Source organism: Narcine bancroftii, chromosome 4 (genome assembly GCF_036971445.1).
Source record: "Narcine bancroftii isolate sNarBan1 chromosome 4, sNarBan1.hap1, whole genome shotgun sequence".
NCBI lineage: Eukaryota > Metazoa > Chordata > Chondrichthyes > Torpediniformes > Narcinidae > Narcine > Narcine bancroftii.
This window is the reverse complement of record NC_091472.1, coordinates 56,501,509-56,525,255: the sequence shown is the minus strand read 5'-3', so window position 1 is coordinate 56,525,255 and position 23,747 is coordinate 56,501,509. Positions and strand designations below refer to the sequence as shown.

At 38.7% G+C, this 23,747-nt stretch overlaps 1 protein-coding gene and 1 long non-coding RNA gene across 8 annotated transcripts in view; one reads left to right on the top strand and one right to left on the bottom strand.

Annotated features, from left to right (window-relative positions):
* The window catches only part of ppp2r5a (protein phosphatase 2, regulatory subunit B', alpha isoform), a 236,346-nt gene that overhangs the window by 131,934 nt on the left and 80,665 nt on the right, over window positions 1–23,747 (top strand). For all 7 annotated transcript variants that reach the window (XM_069931345.1, XM_069931339.1, XM_069931338.1 and 4 more), the window contains 2 exons: window positions 3,198–3,299; window positions 10,017–10,109. In XM_069931345.1, coding sequence (XP_069787446.1) covers window positions 3,198–3,299; window positions 10,017–10,109 — 195 coding nt within the window. The remainder of the gene's footprint in view (window positions 1–3,197; window positions 3,300–10,016; window positions 10,110–23,747) is intronic.
* Window positions 13,668–23,747, bottom strand: part of LOC138760588 (uncharacterized) — a 35,238-nt gene continuing 25,158 nt past the window's right edge. The window contains exons 2-3 of the long non-coding RNA XR_011355721.1: window positions 22,118–22,429; window positions 13,668–14,102 (exon numbers count right to left, since the gene is read on the bottom strand). This is a non-coding gene — a long non-coding RNA (uncharacterized lncRNA). The remainder of the gene's footprint in view (window positions 14,103–22,117; window positions 22,430–23,747) is intronic.

The window sequence follows — 23,747 nt, the reverse complement described above, 5'->3', positions numbered from 1 at the left end:
CAAGTTCTGCTAGTTGTTTCTCAAGAGTACTTAATTACAGATTTAATTTATTATTTTAAATTTTCTAAGGATGCACAAATAAAACTGATGACAAATACCGGTTAAATATTGGCTCATTTACATGTGACTTACTTTAATACTAAAACAATCAAATTCCATGCTATATTCTTTCCATTTGTTTAATGAAATATTCATTGACATTGGATGAGCTCACGTGAAGTTAAACAAAGGATATTTTCAAGGATTTGTATGCACTGTAGTGTAATTTGGCCAAAGTTATGAAAAGGCAGGTTATGTAAGATGTTAAATTTGATGGGTTTTTTAAATAATTTGAATAAGTGTGGTATGTGTAATGAATTTTAATACAATATTTTGGTATAGACTTTTTACTCTGTGTGTGTGTGTGTGTGTGTGTGTGTGTGTGTGTGTGTGTGTGTGTGTGTGTGTTTGTATAAATATGTGCATGTGTGGGAGCACAGAATAACAAACAAAAGATGTTAATTAGATATGGGTAGGAGGGACAAGAGAGAGGAAAGGTGAGAATTGATTGAGGTAGGGGGTGTTTGGCTCTGTGAATACCTCAGCTCTTTCCATTGCTATAACCGGGATCTCCCAGTGACCGCTCATTTCCCTGTCTCATTCCCTTGCCGACATGTCCATCCATGGTCTCATGCAGTCCTAGACTGAGACCACTCTCATATTGGAGGCAGATCTCCCCATATTCCATCTGGGCACCTTCCAATCAGACTTCTCAAGTTTCTGTTAGCCCTGCCTCCGCAATCTATCCCTATGTCTCCTTTCCTCTTTTGCTTTTTAAAATATTTTTTATTGTGTTTAATAGAAAAACCCTTTATACATGGTTTTCTAATTAATAATGTGACAGAGTATATAGATATGTTTTTGGGAGATAAATTGGGGCATGGTTTGTTAGTATAGGTCACATACAAACACTTTAAAACATCTTATTTAAAATACTGGAGCTCTGCTAATGCTAGACATGTCGCGACCTCAGAGCCTTTGCAAAAGCTTTGGAGAGTGCCCAAGAGACTTCACTAATGGAATGTTAGTTACAAAAAGGTAACAGATGAAAGAACTTGTTGGAGCCGCATATTGTCTGGAAGGTAACTTGCTATTCTAAGAAGTTCATTTGCAAGCAGAGAGAGTAATAACAGGCTTTCTTGCTGAGAGAGAGAGACAGAGACAGAGATCAGTTCTACAGTGATACAGTCAGCAACAGCAGCTAGAACTGGAACAGGACAAGCTGGCAAGCTTGTGGAAAGCCCCATTTGGAAGATGGATTGTGAGTGCTTAGTTCAGCCTGGTCAAAGCCCTTGTGGTTCATGCAAGAGGAGAGGTCTGGCTGTCTAATGTTTCACTTGAAATAAGAGAAACAAGAAGGAACTCTCTGGTGGCCTGAAAGAAAGAGGTTATCATCTGGAGAACCCTGAGGGGGCAGGTTTCTTCAGCAAGACACTGAAGTGGCTGGGTATCCATCGTACAAAAAATCTCTCTGAAAACCAACAAGAACCTTCCTGAGCGGTAACCATTTAACTTTCAAGCACCAAAGCCTGGTGAACTTTATAAATGTTAAATTCTGTACACATTATAAGAATAGCCTGCATCCAGTGAACCTGGAAGAATGAGAAGTGAGATTGGACTGTGAACCAAAGAACTTTTCTGAACTTACACACACATTACATACACGTGCGCTTAGAATTAGAAGGGGTTTAAGTTAGGTTAGTTAAGTCAATAGTGATAAGATAAAGTGTGATTATGTTTTCATGTTTAAAGATAATTAAAAGCAACTTTTGTTAAAGTAACCATTTGTCTTGGTGAATATCTTTTGCTGCTAGGTTTTGGGGTCCTCTGGGCTCGTAACAATAACATAAATCAAATCATATCATATACATATCACACAAAAATTGTAAATCAAAAGTATAACCATAATTATTAACTTATCCCATTCGAATTCTATGATTATATTGAGTTAACAGATATTCCATTCCTCATAATATAGCCAAAATGAACGTTGAATAGAAAATAGATAAGATATAATTAAGATTTCCTTTCCTCTAGCTCTGTCTCCTTTCCCTGAGTTTTACATTCACAGAGCCAACCCTCCCCCTCACCCAATCAAATCTTATATTTCTTCTCTCCTGTCTCCATATCCATATCCAATTAACACCTTTTGTTTGTTGGTCTCTGCTCCTTCCCCTACCCTTTCTTTCCCTCTCCCAACTTTTAATTCAGGAGCTTGCCTGCTTCTTGCTCAGGCCCAAAACGTCAGTTATATATTTTTACCTCCTATGGACGCAGTGAGACCTGCTGAGTTCCTCCAACATTTCTGTCTTTTTACTACAATCTGTAGACTTCTGTGTTTCACTCTATTTGCTTTTTAAATTAATTTAAGAATTTATCCACATTTAGTATATAATTAATTAACAACATGACTGTTCAGGCCCATTTGCAAAATCAGCAATTTTGAAATATATTTGCACCTATTGTTCTAATTTTGCTTTGCATTTGTTTCTTGCCTAGTTTTACCAATTTCGGTTTTAGGCACAGATACTGCTTCACTAACCACACAAGGGTAACCTAGTGTAACCATTAGTGCAATGCTATTTCAGCACTAGCGATCTGGGTTTGAATCTGTTATTGTCAAAAATGAGTTTATACATTCTCTTTTTGTTTGTGTGGGTTTCTGCCGGATGCTTCTGTTTCCTCCCACTTTTCAGAGACGTACAGGGTTAGAAGGTTAATTGATCACATGGGTTTATGTGGATGGTGCAGCTTGTGTTTTCATGCTGTATCTCAAAAGTTAAAAAAAAGAATTAATCGGCTTGTAGTTATTCAAAACTTTCAAGTAACTAATAGAAAAGGATACATTGTTGCTTTGGTGCCTGAGGCAAATTTGAAAAAAAAATTCTACATCAAGTTATGTATTGCATGACCTTGAAATTTTGAATGCCATGATATAAATTAAAGCATTGAAGTTTAACCCTCATAATTTGAGTCAACCTCAGATATGCCTTTAGAATTTTGTGGTAAAGATCAGAAGCTAAATTTGATAAATCTAGACCAAAATGAATATTGTTTTTTGCCTATCTAGTTAAATTACCAATTTACTTTCCTTGAGATTACTCATATAGACTGTGGTTTAATAAAACATCTTTGTTCATGTTATAATCTTGTTGCAGATTACCTGTAATATTTTCAGAACTCTTCCTCCCAGTGACAATCCAGATTTTGATCCAGAAGAAGATGAACCATCCTTAGAAGCAGCATGGCCTCACATGCAGGTAACAAACTTCAGGAAAAGGAATAATATAAACATCATTCTAAATCTGTAGTTGCATGTTAAAATACTGATATTACTCGGGGGGGGAAAAAATTGTTATTACAAATGCATCAGTGCATTTGTTTGGATATAAAAGAATCTGTCTTGACTTTATGATCAGTTACGGGAAATAATATATATATTTTTAAACAACTGTTTTTTTTTGCCTCTTGAATAAAAAGCTCTGGTCCTAAATGTTATTATCAATGGGCAAATTGGATCCAACTTTGACTTGGTAATAGGAGACAGATCAGGGTAATTAAAGTTGGTTTTGTGACCAGTGCTGTACCAAGGTGTTCGTGCTGTGATCCTTACTATTCATTATACATTGTAATAGTATGGACGTGAACAAAAGAGGTATGATTAGGAAATTTGCAAATGGGGACACATTGTTGATAATGTGATGAACAGTCTTGGGCGACAGCACAATATTGATTAGTTGGTGAGATGGCAGATTAATCCTGGTAAGTGTGAAGTTATGGATTTTGGACAGACGAATAAAGATACAATATACACAATGAATGTTGGGGTTCCAGGAATTATTGTGGAACAGAACAACCTTGATGTATATGTCCAAGGATCCCTGAAGGTGGCAGCACAAATAGGTAAGGCCATGAAGAAGGCTTGACGGCATCAGCTGAGATATAGAATACAAGATCAGGAAGATTATTGTGCAATATTATAAAACTTTCATTAGGACATAACTGGAATACTGTGTGCATTTCTTGTTACCACACCATAGAAAGCATGTGATTTCACTGGACAGGAGGCAGAGGAGATGTGCTGAATATTGCTTGAGATGGAGCATTCCAGTGGCAAGGAGAGCCTGAATAAGCTAGGATTGTGAGGTCTGAGAAGTGATATAATAAAATTGCGAGGGGTAGAAATGAAATAGTCAACAACCTTTCCCCATAGCAGAGTTTTTAAAACCAGAGGGCATAGATTTAAGATGAGGGTAAAAGGTACATTTTTCATCTGCCTGTTTAAGGTGGGAGGTAGTAGGGAGGGAGGGGGTTATACTTACATTGAGGAACAATTCAGAGATGATGTACTAAGTTGATTCTTTGATTTATGGAGGTTGTAAGGAATAGGCTTTTTTTCCAGTTGGGTTGGGTCCATTCATGAAAATTTTAAAAAGAAAAGATCTTTTGAAACATTCCCAAGATAATTAATGGGGGATAGATCCTGAGAGGATGTTTCCTTTTGAGGGAATCCAGAACTAGGATGTGTAGATTCAGATGAAAGGATAATTCATTTAAAATGGAGAGTTACATGTTTTTTTTTAAATCTGGAGAACTGCCTGTGTTCAAGGCTGTGAAAGACCATTTTAAAAATTAATTTTTTAAAAAATTTAGACAAACAGCATGGAAACAGACCCTTCCAGCCCACAAGCCCATGTCCCTCAAATACCCCAATTAATCTACAGCCCCAAAAATTTTGAAGGGTGGGAGGAAACTGAAGCACCCAGAGGAAACCCATGAAGACACGGGGAGAATGTACAAACTGTTTACAGACAATGGCAGATTTGAACTCGTGTCACTGGGCACTGTAATAGTTTTGTGCTAATCATGCCGCCCTCTTTGAGCTTTAGTATCATTAGTAGGTAACGCAGAAAAGACAGGAAAGTGGAGATGAGACCATGATTAAATAAGCAATGACCTTTTAAATGTTGAAGATTGCTTGAATGATATACAGGTACTCCCTGACTTATGACCATAATTGGGACTGAAGGATCATAAGTTGGAATTTTGCCCATGAGCATGGAGTATCTAAGTCTTAAAGCAAACTTTTAAATCAAATGTTGTATTTGACAAACTAGAACAGGGATGCAGGGTATGTAAGAGCCAAAATGTGCGTACTTACCTTGTTAGTCGGCGTCTCAGGGTCCACAGGCTGGGCATGGCTATCTTGATTCCTGTGTGCACGTGCGAGTCTTTGGTTGGTGCAGTGAATTGTACTGATGACTGGCTCCAACCCCATATGTTCACATATATCCCTGGTTTCCCTCCTAAACCTAGAACCCTTCTGAAGACTACTGTGAAATCCTACTCATAGTTATAAGCTAATAGAAATATTTGTTCTCCCTCCAGCTGTGAGAGCTTTTATTCATGCTACAATTTTATTAGCTTATTCCCTAAACGATGGAAGCGCTACTCAAGCCAGGTGTGCTACTGATAGACCCACTGCCCCCCAATGTGGCTGAGGAGTTCACATACTGGCTAGACTGCTTCCAGGCCTACCTAAATGCAACCAGAGAAGTCTTCAACAGCGATGAATTCAGGAGTTCCGCACTCGTTTCGAAGGTAGGAACAAAAGGATATGCAGTCATCAGGGATTGCTCTACATAGGGCATTGAAGGCTTGGTACCTGAAGTCGCAAAATGAGGTCCGAGCAAGGCACCGACTCGCTCTACATCCCCAGTGGCCAGGAGAGACCTTTGATGACTACCTGCTGGATCTGTGGATGTTTGCCAAGAAGTGCAGGTACGAAGCGGCTATGGGCTGCGTTCGTGAGGAAGAACAGATCCCGGACACTAGTCATGAGGGTCCTCTCAAGGTACATGAGGCAGCAACTACTTGAGTTTGGAAAGAAGGGCCTGGCTAGCCACGTTGAACTGGCCAAATCGTTGGAACAGGCTAAGCTCGAGAACAATGACCTTGAAGCCAGCGAGCTTGTTTACCTAGGCAACCCTTTCCAAGGATCAGTTACTCCCGCTATCCCTGCCCTAACAGCTGCCGCTTCCCGTGCTAGGGAGTGCTTTTTCTGTGGCAAGAGCCAGCATCCCGAATCTCATTGCCTGGCAAAAGACTCTGTGTGTTCCAGCTGTGGCAAGAAAGGGCATTAGGCGAGGGGAAGCCTGGGGAAGTCTGTGGCCTGCACCACTCCGGATCTGATACCAGCCTTAAGCCATCTGCCCCGAATTTAGCTGAACCCACTTGCTGCGCTACATGCCAACGGAGGGTGGCAGTGAGGAAGTGGCGCGAAAATGCTCGGCGACCATCCTGCTGCAACCTGAATTCAAACTCAGTGCCATCATCGTCAGAGAAGGAAGGAGGGCGGCCATCTTGCTGTGCCACGAAGTCGACACTATCTTACCCATGCAGGGCAACCCAGTACGGAGGGGGCAACTTGAATGAGGAGCATGGAGTCTCAGGTGACCTAGCCTCAATGGTCCTAGATCAGGACAGACCTCACCAGCTCAACAACTACTTAGTGACTGTGAAGGTAAATGGACATTCCACTTAATGCCTAATCGACACAGGGTCTACTGAAAGCTTCATAGACTCACAGACTGTGCAAAAATACAACCTGAATGTGTATTCTTCCAATTATCACATATCCCTTGTATCTCATTCACATTCTATGCATGTTCAACAACATTGTATAGTACATCTGTTGTTTGAGGGGTGGGGGGGGGGGAGTTCTATAAATTTTGCTTGTATATACTTGATGAATTGTGTGGTCCAGTGTTTTTGGGTCTGGACATCCTGTGTCACCTTAAAAGCATGACCTTGGAGTATTCTGGACCCCAGCCCCCTGTAACGGTTTGGAGGGCCCCTAAAATCAGAACCCACATGCAGCCTCTCCACACTGAATATCGATCACCCCATTCTCTTCCCGAATCTGTCCTCAGACTGCAAACTCATTGCTACCAAGAGCAGGAGGTACAGTACAGCAGACCAAGATTTCATAAAGTCTGAGACACAATGTCTCCTCAACGAAGGTATCATCGAACCTATCACCAGCCCGTGGAGAGCGCAAGTGATAGTGGTAAAATCGGAAAACAAGTCCAGGCTAGTAATTGACTATAGCCAAACTATTAATCAGTACACACTCCTGGACGCATTCCCCCCCCCCCTCGAATTTCGGACATGGTGAATGATATTGCACGGTATTGGGTCTATTCGACCATTGACCCGAAAGCTGATTATCACCAGCTGCCAATCTGTTACGAGGACCGTCCATATATGGCATTTGAGGCTAACGGTTGTCTCTATCAATTCCGGAGCATTCCTTTCAGTTTTACTAACGGGGTTTCTATCTTCCAGAGGCAGAGGGACAGAATGGTAGATGAGTATTGGTTGAAGGCTACCTTCCCCTACCTCAATAATGTTACCATCTGTAGCCACAGCATGGAAGACCATAATGCCAACCTCTAGAGTTTTTTCCATGAGGTGAAAGCCCTGAACCTCACTTATAACTCTGACAAATGTGTGTTCAGGACTAAAAGTCTGGCTGACCTTGGCTATGTGGTGGAGAATGACATCATTGGCCTCGATCCTGATAGGATGCGCCCCCTGTTAGAGTTCCCCATTCCCAGGACCACAAAGGCTTTTTCTCATATTACACCCAGTGGATCCCTCAATATGCTGATAAGGTTCACCCTCTCTTAAAAGCCGCTCATTTTCCCCTCTTGGCTGAAGCCCAAACGACTTTTAACTATCCCCAAAACCACATTGCGAAAGCCACCATGCACACGGTGGACAAGAATGTAACTTTCCAAGTGGAAAGCGACGCTTAGGATGTAGCCCTGGCCGCTACCCTCAACCAGGTGGGCCGGCCGGTTGCATTTTTTCTCAGACATTACAAGGACATCAGCTCCAGAACCTTTCTGTGGAAAAGGAGGCTGAAGCCATTATAGAAGCCGTGAGGCACTGGAGACACTACCTGGCTGGTAGTAGATTTGCACTCCTCACTGACCATGTTTAGTAATGTCAAGAGGGGCAAAATCAAAAATGACAAGGTTGCTAGGTGGAGGATCAAGCTCTCCATCTACAATTATGACATTGCCTATCGGCCAGGAGCTCTTAATGATCCTCCAGATGCCTTATCCAAAGGAAGCTGTCTCTCTGCACACACCAGCCAACTGCGGTCTCTACATAATGAGCTCTGCCATTTAGGGGTCACCCGCATGGCTCATTCTGTCAAGGCGTGCAATCTGCCCTACTCCATGGAAGACGTCAGGGAAATGACCAGGTCTTGCCAGGTCTGCCCGGAGTGCAAGGCGTACTTCTACCGCCCCACAAAGGCGCACCTGATCAAGTCATCCAGGCCCTTCGAACGGCTCAGTATCGATTTTAAGGGACCTCTCTCCTCCATGAACGGGAACACCTTCTTCCCCTTTATCGTTGATGAGTACTCCCGCTTCCCATTCACTTTGTCAGTCATAAAGGCCCTAGACTCCATTTTTGACCTGTTCAGGTATCCCAACTATATTCATAGTGACCGCGGCTCATCTTTATGAGTGACGAGCTACGTCAGTAGCTGCTGGTGAGGGGCATCACGTCCAGCAGAACTACTAGCTACAACCCTCGGGGGAACGGGCTGATTGAAAAGGAGAATGCCACGGTCTGGAAGGCTGCCAAATTGGCCCTGAAGTCAAAAGGTCTTCCAGACTCATGCTGGCAAGGTCCTCCCTATGGCCCTCCATTCCATCCAGTCGCTACTCCTCACAAGCTCCTATTCACTGTCGAAAGAAGGTTGGCATCGGGAACTACAGTCCCAATCTGGCTCATCACTCCTGATCCAGTCCTTCTCAGGAAACACTTGAGGAGAAGCAAGACCGACCCCCTGGTGGAAAGGGTGAAACTGCTCCACGCCAATCCCGAGTATGCCTATGTGGAGTACCCGGTTGGCAGGGAGGACACTGTCTCCATCAGGGACCTGGCAACTGCGAGCCACGGGGCTCATTCTTGCCACCTCCCAGTCAGGGCCTCAGGGATCCAATTCAGGAAGAAAGTGCACCCCCCTCCACCTTTGAGCCAGAGATCCAGCCTGCCTCTCCTCCCTCACAAGATGACCAGGAGACCCAAGGAGTCCAAGGCCCCCTTGTGCTATGGTGCTCCTCCAGGATCTCCAGACCCCTGGTCCACTAAAATCTGTAAATTTGTAAATAACTGTGTATTTTTCAACCATTTTTTTCTGAACCCATGTTCTCCATCTTCATTCACAGACCATAAATTCTACAGGAAGGGGTGAATGTAGTAAACTGGGATTCATTGCTAGTGTGTTGTGTTGATGGCTGCCCCTTCCTCCTGGCTCAGCCCCCACCTCCTCACATATAACCCTGGTTTCCTACCTAAACCCAGAACCCTTCTGAAGACTTCTGTGAAACCCTACCCATAGCTATAAGCTAATAAAAGCATTTGTTCTCCCTCCAGTTGTGAGAACTTTTATTCATGCTTCAGTTGGCGCATGCGCGGTGGGTTCGCGCATTGGAGTTTGGTTGACGCAAGCGTGAGAGTTAAGGGTGCAAATTTAATATTGTCAGGGTGCTTAACTCTTGCGCATGCGCCAACTAAACTCCAATACATGAACCCACTGCGCATGTGCCAACTGAAGACTCGCGCATGTACATGAATTCAAAATAGCTGTGCCAGCCTATGGACTCCGGGCCACCGACTAACAGGATAACTATGCACATTTTGGCTCTTATATACCTTATAGTTTGTCAAATGCAACATAAACCATGTAAATTTTATATATTTTTAATATATTTTTTTAAAATTTGGTCGTATGTGCAGATGGATGCAAGTCATATAGGTCACAAGTCGGAGAGTACCTGTAATCTAATTCAGCTCCCATTTCTTTTGTGAGAATAATTTATGCAAATATATCCACAATTTAAACCTTTTGGACAATTGAAATAATTTCTATTAATTTATCACTTCTTTTTAAGCTTGTGTATGAATTTTTCTTGCGGTTTTTGGAGTGTCCAGATTTCCAGCCTACTATTGCAAAAAGGTTCATTGATCAGAAATTTGTACTTCAGGTGAGTGGCTTTTACTTTATTTTGCCTGGTTAGTCAGTGACCTTTTCTACTTTTCAGGATCATATTGGGATTTGCCTGAACTAAATTTTGCACCGACACAAAATTCTAAAGTGTGTTCCAGTTGAAAAGTACATCACAGCTCACTGCAAGATTAAACAGTATTGCTCCAATTATTCCATTCTGTGTCCCATTTTAGAATTCTGCAATGTCAGTAGCACTAAAATTATAAACATTTTCTGTAACAAAACATCTCATAAAGGCATCGGTTTTATGTTTACAGCAACAGCTGTCCAAAGGTATTTCATGACTTCAATACATTCAGAATCTGAAATAGTGCAGAATGTTCCACAGAGAATCTAAGATGCATATTAACAGGGCAAAAATCCCTGACTCAGACCTAACCATGTAAATCACTAATTTTCTTGAGTAAATATAAGATTGTAGCTTAAATGCAATGGTTGTAGATACTATCACCTATCTTAAGATGTAATCAAATATAGAAATGTCTATGTACTCATATCTTTAAACGAATATTTCTGATGTCCACTGCATGAGATTTTAAATAAAACATTTAATTGGTAATTCCCCAAAATTGTTGGTCCAAATCCTTAATCAGGTGTGTTTATTCTGTAGTTTTAAGCTAGTTTGATTTTGTTTAAATTAATTGCATAACAGGATATTAAAAAGAATAGTCACTTATCAGATATTTTTCTGGTGAGTATTGGTTTTTGAGAACACAGTATTATGAAAGACATATATCTTGTAGTTGATAACTTAGCGACATTAAAAAAATATGCCCTTAAACTGTGGAGCAAGTGCTATTTTAGTAGTGTGGTGTTCTTGATTGTTAATGTTGCAAAGATAAAAACAAAGAACCATGAACACTTTGTATTTCAGATTGTTTTCTCATACTTTTACTTTCAAGGTTTTAGGGAGATACTTTAACATGTCTTAAGCAGACAGTGCAAAAAAAAAATATTTGATTTAATTTGCACATAAATTGATTTAAGTAAATTAAGAAATATTTAATCATAATTCTCTGGCATGGAACACAACATGGCAGTTTTAGGAAGTAAAATGTTTGCATGCTTTAAACAAATGGACATCAAATAAGTATTAATATTCATTTCAAATAAAAGCCTGTTAGCTTGCTTTTGATTTATGTTTTCTGTGAACATTGTACAAAGGTTGTGATGTAGATTCTATTTTAGTTAAATGTTTAACCTGTAACTGAAGTAAATCCCTTGTTTTATTTGTATTATAAATTGGCTGCCCCTTTACATGAGGGAAATGAGGATTAGTTGAACATTACATCTTGGACTAGAAATTTTATTAGTAACATTCACTGGTTTCCTCTAACAAATTGGTTTATATGTCTACATAAAACCTCTCTATTTTGTAAGGAAATTAATTTGTTCTGTCCTGATCCCTACAGGGATTTTTTTCTATACTAAAAACTTGCTGGATTATATTACCCAACTGGTATTCCAATTGCAATGTTAATTATAGACAACATCACAGCCAGTCTTCATCTTTTCTTAAACTTAAAAGTTTACATACTGCTTACTGAATCAATGTCAGAGAGAAATTCTAAGTCAACCACCCCAGAAATCTAAGTTTCAAGAGCCAATTTTAGATACCCATCTACAACCTGGTTCAAGATCAGCTATATTGTAATTTTTAAACAAAAAAAAATCACTTTTTTTCCATTTTAAGCATGCAAACTGAAGTATTGCTTTTTGGGTTTTTTAAATTTTATCTATCTTCCCAGGATAGTGTTTTGGTGGTTGAGCTTTTGTAAGCATTTGTCAGTGCCATACCACTATTGATTTGATATGTATATAACCTTAAGTGTTTTTTTATGTATTCCCTCTGAAGACCAAAGGTAAACTAAATTTTATGAACTATTTGAGGCTTGCTAGGACTTGGTGCAAGGAACATTGAACAACACTTTGTTTCGAAAGGTTTTCTAGGGATTATGATAGACAACTTTAAGTTGAACACAAAGATAATTTCAGATTTGCTGTATCATGTAGAAAGTTGGAGAAACATTAAATTAACTTTTATTAAATTTAGCATATTTCGTCATATAATGATGCTGACACGTTGTGTTAGTTCAGTGGTTTTTCAAACTTATTCTTTCCACTCAGATACCACTTTAAGTAGTCCCTATGATTAGTAAGGGATTACTTAAAGTGATATGTGAATGGAAAGAAAAAGTTTGAAAACCATTGTTTTACTTATACCTAATTGACTCATTATGTGGACAGTTTCATAACTCCAAAGGAAATGGGCTAATAACAATTTTTCTCAAGCAAAATATTTCAGTAAAATACCACCTTAAGTAATCCCTTACTTATCACAGTGCACCTATGGCATAAGTGTTATGTGAGTGGAAAGAAAAAGTTTGAAAACCACTGTGTTAGTTCAACTGATCTAAAAATGTTTTGCCACTGACTTTCGTTGCTACACAGCATCTGTTGCCTCTCGTGTCAGTGTCCAAAAATAGCCAGCCAGCATTGAAGGATTCCAGTTGCCCTGATACCACTTTTCCATGGTTGCAATGTCCTATTGAAACCTTTCACCATGTTCATCACTGGCTGCACCAAGATCAGGAGGGAAGAAGTCTAAATACACTTCATGGATTTGCATGCTTAAAGTAGACTTAAAATATGACAGGGAATCATGAAAATAAGTTGTAGCTAAAATATGGAACGTGATAGGAAATTTTAAGGTGATTTTTATGATCATCAGCTCAAAATCCATTAAATACACCTTATCCAGTGTTATCAACCATTACTAAGTTTAAATGAGGCAGTGCAAAATTTGGATCTGTAGCATGCAACATTCTACATTGTACTTTATCTAAGCCATTATATAATTTCAAAAGTGCTTGACCTGTTCATAACACTCCAGGGCATGGTAGAGCTGAAGCAAAACCTCTTGTTTTTATATCTAGCAGATATGTAAATCAGCGTTACTTTAGTCTTTTCAATTTTTTTCTGTACATGTCCATAACTTGTTCAAAAAAGATATGGACGTGAGCTGCTGAATCCTTTTTGGAGTTCCACTGTTTTCAACTTTTCAGTGTTTTGAGATTTTCTATTTTTTTAAGATCAAAACCTGATGACCTCACGTTTATCTACATTTCAATTACTTTCTCATAGTTTAGCTAAGCCAGTCAGTCTTGTAATATGTTTCCATTACATCACATACAGTCACCTATTTTTCCATCCCACCATCTGGGGAATGTATATTAAAGATAGGTTTAAAAAATAGCAGCCCCAATATTTCTACTTGCAAGATGTCATTAACATCATCCCTCTTTGTTTCTAAGCCAATTTCCATAATTAATAAAAAATTTGTATTCAGATCTGAGTTTCAACTACTGAGGGATCTTATGCAAACATCAACAAAATGTGTGAACCTTGATTTGATAACTGCACCTCTTCATAATTCAGTCATGTTCATTTCTGCTGATTACAGATGTGGCATGTGGAATATTTTAGGTAAATAAGAAAGACAACAGTGATGTTCCATGAAATTGCTGCCATTCTCTCTCAAATGCTTCCACAATCCAAGAAATTTTTTAAGGGCAAATTGTTGCACTTGCAAGTTGCCTCATCCAATGAGTTTGAAGTCACAATAGCAAGAACCTAATCTTGAATAGTCTGAGCATCCATTGACATCAGATGTTTTTTTTATTTTAATAAAAGATGAGGTATTACTAGATGGTTTTGCCACCTCTTCAATGTCAGACAGTTTGGGCCCCAAACATTTCACAGAACCCATGCAATGTTCATGCCAGACTCTTCCATGCTCCTCTACATGACGTATGTGGATTTTGACATGCTTGTAATACATATTGTCCTTTCATGCAGTCTTTTTATGTAGCCTGTGCCTTTGAAGATTTTTTTTGTTGCATCCTTTGAAGTTGAACTAGTGTGTTACCATGCCATGGCTGCAGTTCACTCATGCTCAATCATATGTTATCTGCAAAACACGATTCAAAGCCATCTTTTAAATTATGCAGTGTCAATATCTGGACAAATGGCTGTGAATATAAAATAAGGTGATGATCTTTTTTTCAAATTTTATTTTATTAGCACATGTAACAAAATTGCATAGAGGATCAAAAAAATTATATATCAAAATCAATGCTTTTTTATCCTTTTCTCCCCACCCACTCCCTCCCACATGGAAAAATTCCAAGAAAGAACAAAAAAAAGGAATAAAAGAAAGAAAAGAACAAAAAAAGAAAAAGAGAAAGAATAGGCTGATTTTTAAACAATACCTTATGAATAAATTGTGATCTGGTTATTCTAACACAACTATCATATATATCTTTTAAATATGAAGTATATAGTAAAATAAAACACAGCTATCATACACTACATGAGACGTAATGAAAATCTTAAATATAAATATATAAAAAACACACACAAGCAACATCTAATTGAATAAAATAAAATGAGCTATCTTGAGGTGAGGCCAGGGAGTGACAAAGTTTGCACCAAATTCTACCAATTGACATAACAACTTAAAAAGTTGTAACACCAATCTTTTGCATATATGGAAACAAAATTTTCAAAAAAATTATCATATTTGTTCTTTAAATTATATGTAATCTTTTCCAAAGGTATGCAACTTCGCATTTCACCATACCATCTATCTACCATACCATCTATCCAATTTCCATGAGACAGCTATACATTTCCTGGCAACTGCTAGTGCGATCTTTAAAAATTCTTCTGGAAACCAATTTAATTTTAAATCTGGACTAATCCTTGATATCCTCCATAAGAAACAACATAGAGTTTCTCGGGAGTTTAACACCTATTACCTGTTGAAGGTGATGATCTTTCTTAATCATCTTTAATTTCTTGATATTCTTTCACTCCATCGTCAGTTTGGAGGTGTCTACCAGGACAAAAGCAGAAGGTGGAGAAGTAATGGAGTTTTTGAGAGGGGGATGTTTTGGGAACTAAATGGTATACATTTACAATTCCTGCAGATTCAAGTCACTGGGAATTTTGGGATATGGAGAGGAGGTTTAAGAAGAAGAATCAGATATACAGATATCATCTATTGGCATAATTTTTAATGGGAGCTTCATTAATGGCAAATACTGTCTCTTCCATGGGGATAAGATGCCACACACAAAAGAACATGTTTGGGATGAAGGTGAGGAAGTTCAAGGGAAGTGTGCATGACAAAAATTTTACCAGGTTCCTGGAGCAGGCTGCTGGGAGTAGTGAAGGTAGCAGATACAATAATAGCCTTGATGGTGGGTACAAGCAGATGTTTTAGTTTGATTTGTACATCATGTTCGGCACTTACATGTGGACCAAAGGACCTGTTCCTGTGTGTTGTACTGTTCTATATACCACTGATGTTCAATGGGTGTAATATTGTTTATCTAGATGACACTGAGCAATTTGACAGATGTGGGTGTAGACTTGCAACAGTGATGTGTTTATGAGAGTGATTGGACCTATGAAGTGTGATGAATAAAGTTAAAAGCTGTGGAAAAAAATGTAAGAGGAATGCAGCAATGTGGGACACTAAAGAAAGAGAGTTTGTAGTGGGAAAAAATGATAGACATCTCTGAAGTTCTGGTCAACTGTTGCTGATTGAAGGAAGGCGTTTTACAAAGCATTCAACCAATCTGCATTTGGTTTCTCCAATGTCGAGAACACATATTAAGCAGCAAATGCAATACAATAAACTGGAAGAAGTGAGGAATAACCTTATAATGGGCAGATATAAGGTAAATAGTTCTTGTCTTTTACCCAGAGGGGTCCAAAATTAAAGGATTTAAGGTGAAAGAGGATTCAAAATGGATCCAACAGGCACCTTTTTCCACACAGGATGGTGAGTATGTGGAACGAGCTGACAGAGGAAATCGTTGAGGTGGCTACATTTGCAATGATCAAAAGACATTTAGACTGAAGAGAAAAGGTTTAGAAGGACATGGTTGAATGTAGGCAAATGGGACTAGCATGGTTAAATTGGGCATAAGAACTGGTTTCTGAGCCATAGAACTCTGGCTGTAAATGCAAGTGAATTGCTGTTTTACTTGGAAAAATAGTTTGAGCTTTTGAATGGTGGAAGGAAAGGGCAAGTGTTCCTTTTCCCATAGTTAAATGAGAAGTAAACAGGTAGAAAGAGATGCAAGGGCATATCAAGGATTGGAGTTGAGAATGTTTCTTACATGACTTTTTAATAGATGGGGAAGTAATATTTTATTTGATAGAATCCTTCACTAGATTGATAAAATTTTGGAAGATATCCAATCTGATGTGGAGGCTGGTATGATGGAAGGTGTAGTCTGGGGAACTCTATCTGTATTTTGTCTAGGAAGAGAGGGTGTGAGAGCAGAAATAGGAAATAGAGGAGATATGCTTGAGACCTATGGTTAGCGAAAGAGGGCGACGACATAAAGAGTTTTGTGGATGCCTTACCTTCAAATTTGTTACATGGAGACTGAGGAAATGGAAGAATAGAATGTAGTCCTTATCGGAAGCATTTTGGGGGAATGTGTAGCTGAGATAGCTGTGGAAATTGGTGGGGTTATAATACATATTGGTAGCTAACCAGACTCCTGAGATGGATTGAGATATCAGAAAAGGGAAGGAAAGATTCAAATCTGGACAGTAGGAAACTTAAATTAGGGTGGACATTTTCTGCAAAGATAATTAAAATTGAATGTTTTTGTGTATGGGAAGCAGCATCATTTTCTGAGTGAGGAGGCAATATTTTGCCTCCACAAGAATAATGTGATGGTTATTCCCACCAGAATTTGTAATAGTAGATGCAAGATAAATACAATGGATAGGCAAATGTCCTACTCAGAGTATAGCTTGTGTCCTTGCTATTGTTAGTCCACATATTCAATAAGACGATGTATTATGCTGAGGGAGGTTGCTATTGTATAATCTGGAGATTTTCTTGCTTGTTTGATATAATGACATGAGACTTGATGGGTCTATTTCATTATTAGAGGCTATGAGGGTCACTGTTCTAAATGTAAACCACTGTTCCATTTTCTCTGAAATTTTATTTTCAGATTGGATTGCAGGAATCCTATAAGAGGAAGTAGCTAGTACTAATTAATTGGAAAGCTGCATCCTGAATTGATTTGGTACTCAATGTTCTTGCAGTGTGAATGAGGTTGATAAAGTTGATTATTTCAGGGGTCATTTATGTAAAACATATTTTGTCTTAACTATTACATAATCAGAAACTGATAGTTTAACTTGTATATATGAAGTTGCTGATCTGAATTTTTGACAGCATAATTTGTTCAATGTTTAAACTCCTATTCAATTTTCTGCTCAAGTTTTTAACCCAACTCTCATTCCATTATTGATTTTAAAATTGTAATTTGTAAAATGTAATGGAAAAGTACATAATTGCATTGCAGTATGTTTTGCTCCTTCCTAGACCTACTTAAGGATCAAATGAAGGGAAAATGTTTGGACTTTATTTGCAATCCAGGCCTGCTTCTCATTAGCTATTTCCCTCTGTACCCCATCGCCAGCATACTCTCTGTACCATTTGAGACCAACCACAGACTGGTTTGCTTTAGCACACAATGGACAATTCCTGCAGCCTCGTAATGACAGCTCGGAAACAAAGCTTATGGTTTTATTAGATTGCACGTCTGTACCACCAAAGGAACATTATTAGGATTTGTGCATTGAACGGGGAAGTCTAATAGCTCATACAAATTAGTTAATGAATCAAGTTGTCTAATTCAACCTAAGGCATCTATATGGATGATCCATTTGTCGATATAGTTTAGAGATGTCACTTTTTATGAAGTAAGAATGTCATTTTTATGTGATTCTTCAAATTATTTTAACTTGTGATATTTTTCCCTAAATCTATAAACAAATATCCCTGAGCGTAAAGTCCTCCAAAAGATAGTGGACACAGCCCAAGGCATCACAGGCAAAACCTTCTCCACTATTGAGTACATCTACAGGGAACGCTGCCGTCAGAGAGCAGCAGCAATCATCAAAGACCTTAACCACCCAGCACATGCTCTGTTCTCACTGCTGCCATCAGGAAAGAGGTTATAAGACTCATACCACCAGGTTCAGGAACAGCTGCTATCCTTCCACCATCAGACTCCTCAATGACAAACTCAATCAGAGACTCATTTAATGACTCTCACTTATGTGCTTTATTGATTTTCTTCTCTCTGTATTGCACAGTCAATTTGTTTACATTTGTTTTCTGTGTACAGTTTATTTTTTGCACTACTAATTAGTGGTTATTTTGCCATGCCTGCAGGAAAAAAAAACTCAAGATTGTATGTGATGTCATGTATGTACTCTGACAATAAATCTGAAATCTGTTTGACACCTAGTTCCTTTGATAAGTTAGAATAGGATGCTCTTCCATTCAGTAAGATGATTCTCAAAGTCCACTTTTCCACTTGTTTTATGCCCCTCAATTCCTTTAGTATCTGACAATCTTTTTTAATATACCCCACAGTTCCTTGGGGTTTAAAATTTCAAAGATTTACAGTCCTCACAGTAAATTCTCATAATGTCATGATTTGAGATAGATCTGCTCGCTGAGTAGTGTCACAACAATATAGTCAACACAAAGGAACTGATTGTGGACTTCAGGAAGGGGAACCTGGGAGAACACAAAACAGGCCTCATCGAGGGGTCAGCATTGGAGAGGGCAAAGAAACAAATTCCTGGGTGTCAACATCTCTGAAGATCTATCCTGTGACCTTCATGTGATGAAATTATGAAAAGGCTCACCACCACCTATATTTTGGGAGGAGTTTAAAGAGATTTGGTATGCCACCAGACTCTTGCAAATTTCTACAGGTGTTGCATGGAGAGCATTCTGACTAGTTGCATCACTGTCTGGTATGGAGGTGCCAATGTGCAGGATCGGAAATGGCAACAGAGGGTTGTTAACTTGGCCAGTACCATCATGGGTATTAGTCTTCACTTCATTTAGGACATCTGTAAGAGTCGCTGACTCAAGAAAGCTGCCTCCATCCATCAGGGACCCTCACCTCCAACCAGGCCATGCCCTCTTCTCACTGCTACCATCAGGAAGTAGGTACAGGAACCCGAAGACAAGCATCCTATGTTACAAAAACAGCTTCTTCTCTTCCGCCATTAGATAGATTTCCAATGGACAACAAACCACAGAAAATACCTCACTTTTTTTTCCTTTTACACTTTATTTTAAATAGTGTATTTACAGAAATGAAATTGTATTAAATTTTGCATAATACAGCTGTTGCAAAACTGCAAATTTTGTGACATGTTTATGAAAATAAATCTGATTCTGATTCATTGATTCATCTCTTGCAGTGACTATGTCTTCCTCTAGTTCTGGACTTTGTCACGAGGAAACTGCTCTCCACTAGTTTAAGTTCAAGTTTTTTGACACGAGTACTGAGGTAGAGTGATAAGGTTCATTTTGTGTGCAATAGAGCTAAACACCCCATTCATAAGTGCAGCAAATAATACTCGGTTTAGAGTGCAGAGTTACCGAGAGAGAGAGAGAGAGAGAGAGGTTAGAATGGAACAAGGAAACAGTATTTTACTAATGAGGTTTGTATAGGAATTAATAGCAGCAGGAAAGAAACTGTCCTTAAATCTGGTGGAAATTCCTGAATCTTCTTCCTAATGGGAGGTAGGTGAAGGGAAGGTTGCTGGGGTGGGATGAATCCTTTAATACTTTGCTTTTCCAAGGCAGTGTGAAGTGTTGATGGAGTCAATGGTGAGGAGGAAAGTTTGTGTGATGATCTGAGTTGCATTCACCACTCTGCAGTTTATTGCAATCTTGAGCAGAGCAGTTCCTGGTACTACTATGCAGAGATGCTACTGACAACTTGATGATCCCTGTTATCATTATTGAATTTGGAGAAGCTCAGTTCAGTTTAAATCAGTCATTATGATAAGCTTCCAGGCCATAATCGAATTATATTCCATTCTCTACTGCTGATGCATCTGGAGCTACTTAGGCATATTTTCTACATCTGGAGCCACTTAGGCATGTTTGCTACATGTGCACCTGGCTATTCCACGCCACTGCATCACTTTGAGTAATTTTTTTTTGCTCTGTTCATTTTTTAAAAGATTTTAGATGGCCAGACTGAATTGCTTTGCATTTTTTAATGTTTGTAATTGGTTCATTTTGGGGTTTATTTTGCATTATTCTTTCAGTGATTTCCTTATCCCTGTTCCAAAAATATTCTCACTCCTGTTGGAATGATCTAAAAGATCATTTTTGTTGAAAATTGCCTTTGACTTTATATGTTAATCACCCTTCCAGGTACAGATTTGAATTTGCCATTGAAACTTTCAACATACTATTTGTTCCACTTCATGTTTTCTTAAAATGTCTTGTTTTGAATGATTCTTGCTTTTATTGTCATTTTGTGAAACTGAGTATGCTGTAAATAGCTTTTAAAGTTCAGACTCTAATTTTTTTTCTGGATTTTGCGCAGATGAGCCATGATTTTATTGAATGGTGAAGCGGACTTGAAAGATCGAATGGCTTAAAACCTGCACCTCATTTAGATTTTCCTTTTGATTGAATAACAATACAGTATATTTTTATTAGAACATAATGTTAGGAATGTAAAAAAAAGAAATAACAGGCAGTTTTAACCAGATATTCATGTCCTTATGTTTTTAAGACCATAAGACATGGGAGCAGAAATAAGCTATTCAGCCCATCAAGTCTGGCCCACCATTCAATAATGAGCTGATCTATTCTCCCATACAGATCCACTGCCGGGCCTTGATGCCTTAGCTAATCAAGAACATATTAATCTCTGCCTTAAATACACCCAGTGACTTTGTCTCCACACCCGCCTATGGCCGGAAATTCCACAGCTTCACAATCCTCTGGCTCAAGAAATGCCTCTGCATCTCGGTTTAAGTGGATGCCCTTCAATTGGAAAGATTTGCCCCTTGACTTAGACTCAACCACCATGGGAAACAACATCTCTACATCTCCTCTGTCCATGACTTTTAATGTTCAAAATGTCTCAATGAGATCCCACCCGATTCTCCTAGATTCCAATAAGTACCATCCAAGAACCGTTAAACATTCCTTGTATGGTAATCCTTTCATTTCGAGAATCATTCTAACGAACCTCCTCTAACATCAGCACATTCTTTCTTCATGAGAATCCCAAAACTTGCGCACAGCACTCAGAGGTTTCGCCGGTGCCTCATTATCACTTCCCTGCTCTTGTATTCTATTCCTCTTCTTTTTTTTTTAGAGACACAGCACAGTAATAGGGCCATTTTTGCCCATAAGTTCAACAATTAACCTACACCCCCAGTATGTTTCGAATGGTAGGAGGAAACCAGAGGCCCTGGGGAAAACCCATGCAGACATGGGAAGAATCTACAAACTCCTTACAGACAGTGTGGGACTTGAGCCCCAGTGTTGATCACTGGTGTAATTGCTACAGCAATTGTGCCTGTATTAAAATGAATGCCTGCATTGCGTTTGCTGTCTTCACCACATGTAAACTTACCTTTAGGCTATCCAGCAAGAGATCCCTTTTCATCTGGGAATTTTCAGTCTTCTCCCCATTTAGAAAATAGTCTGCCTGCTTATTTCTTCTACCAAAGTGCATGACCAAACACTTTATGACTTTGTATTTAATTTTACGCTTCTCTGCCCATTCTCCTAATCTGTCTTGTCCTTCTACAGCCTCCATCCCTGTTTCCTCAACACTATCTGTTCTTCCAACTATCTTCATATTATCTGCAAATATGCACAAAGCCATTTAATCCATAATCTAAATCCATTATATTCAACATAAAAAGAATTGGCCCCAACACCAACCACTGTGGAACACCATGAGCAACTGGCATCCAACCAGAATATGATCCCTGTATTCCAACTCTCCGCTTCCTGCCAATCAGCCAATGCTCTACCCACACTACTATATTTCCTGTTATACCATGGGCTTTTATCTTGTTAAGTTGCCTCATGTGTGGTACCTTATCAAAGGCCTTCTGGATTTAATGATGGAGCAAGGCTTAATGAATTGTTATAAAAGCAGAAAATAATGGAAATGGTCACTAGATCCAATTTCTTTGGCTTGGCTTTGCGGACGAAGATTTATGGAGGGGGTAAAAGTCCACGTCAGCTGCAGGCTCATTTGTGGCTGACAAGTCCGATGCGGGACAGGCAGACACGGTTGCAGCGGCTGCAGGGGAAAATTGGTTGGTTGGGGTTGGGTGTTGGGTTTTTCCTCCTTTGCCTTTTGTCAGTGTTATCAGTTGTAAACCATTTCATGGTAACTTGAATATCTGGAACAAAAAATATGATCATCTTCACTTAGTTTTAACAGTGAAATAAATACTGTACTCAAAAAACAGTTGTAAATAAACTGCATACTGTGCAATACAGTATTAATGAGTCTTCACTAGTTTTGCTTTTACTGTTATTAATGCTCCTTATGATATAATATTAGATTAGCATTAAATACAATGTGGTAAACTTTATACAGTTCCAATAAATGCATGAATTATATTTACTAAAAATATTTACTATTCTAATTGTATGAATAGTTTATACACAAAAAGACTTTTTGTATGATGTATATTTTTTGGTGTCGGAGTAATTTAATAGTAGCTACTTTAAAGAAAGTAAAAGTTAGTTTAAATGGAACTATTTATAACATTCTGGAGTAGAAGAGATATTTTGTTGGCAAAAATTGTATGAGGACATATAAATTGTTAGTTCTTTGTCTTATTTTCTTTGAAAACAATTATAACATCTATCACTCCTTATCTCAAAAAAGCATTTAAACCCTTCTGTGCTTGTAGTAAACAATTCCTTCATCTCCATGAACCTTTTTTAATGTCCTTGAATGTTTGGCCATATTTATAAGCCACACTCATCTCTTGCACATCAATGTTTGAATCTCTTTCTTTATGTTTCTGCCTTTGGTACAGTTCTAAATTAGTTATTATTTAAAGTTAAGCATTCTAAGAGACTGAAGATAACCCCACCCCATTACAATCATTTCCTGTACATATCTTACTCCTCCTTCACTACATCTAATGAAAACTACTCTTGCCTGAGCCAATTCTTGTCCAAAGAATCACATCCCACTCTCACACTGTTACCTCAGGTGTCTCTGGATATATTCTTAATCTAGTTTTTAATGTTAGATATGCAATGCCTCTGTGATATTATTCACATATGAAGCACTATCTCCCACAGGCAGATGATACCTTGCCATTCATTATCTCTTGAGACCCCTCTCTTGCCTCTGAATTGAACATGAAAGTCTGTTTTCAATTACTGAATAAGATGGGTGTCCTTCTAAAATCACTAAAAACATTGCCTTCGGTTCCTGTCACACAACTCCTTTGCATAGGCATCAACTCCTTCCTTCCTCTTTGCTGAGGATGCACTAGATTGTCATGATGTTCTATTTATCTCCAAGGTGATGTTTTGAATATTATTTGTACTATCACTAAGACTGTTTCTCTAACATCAGCTGACTCCATCCTTGCATCACCTTGTCAGCAGAATAAATGAACTGTCATGCGTTCTTTTGTTGTCAATGGACTTGACTATTCAACCGTATTCATGGCTGACATCACATTCTTAACCTCT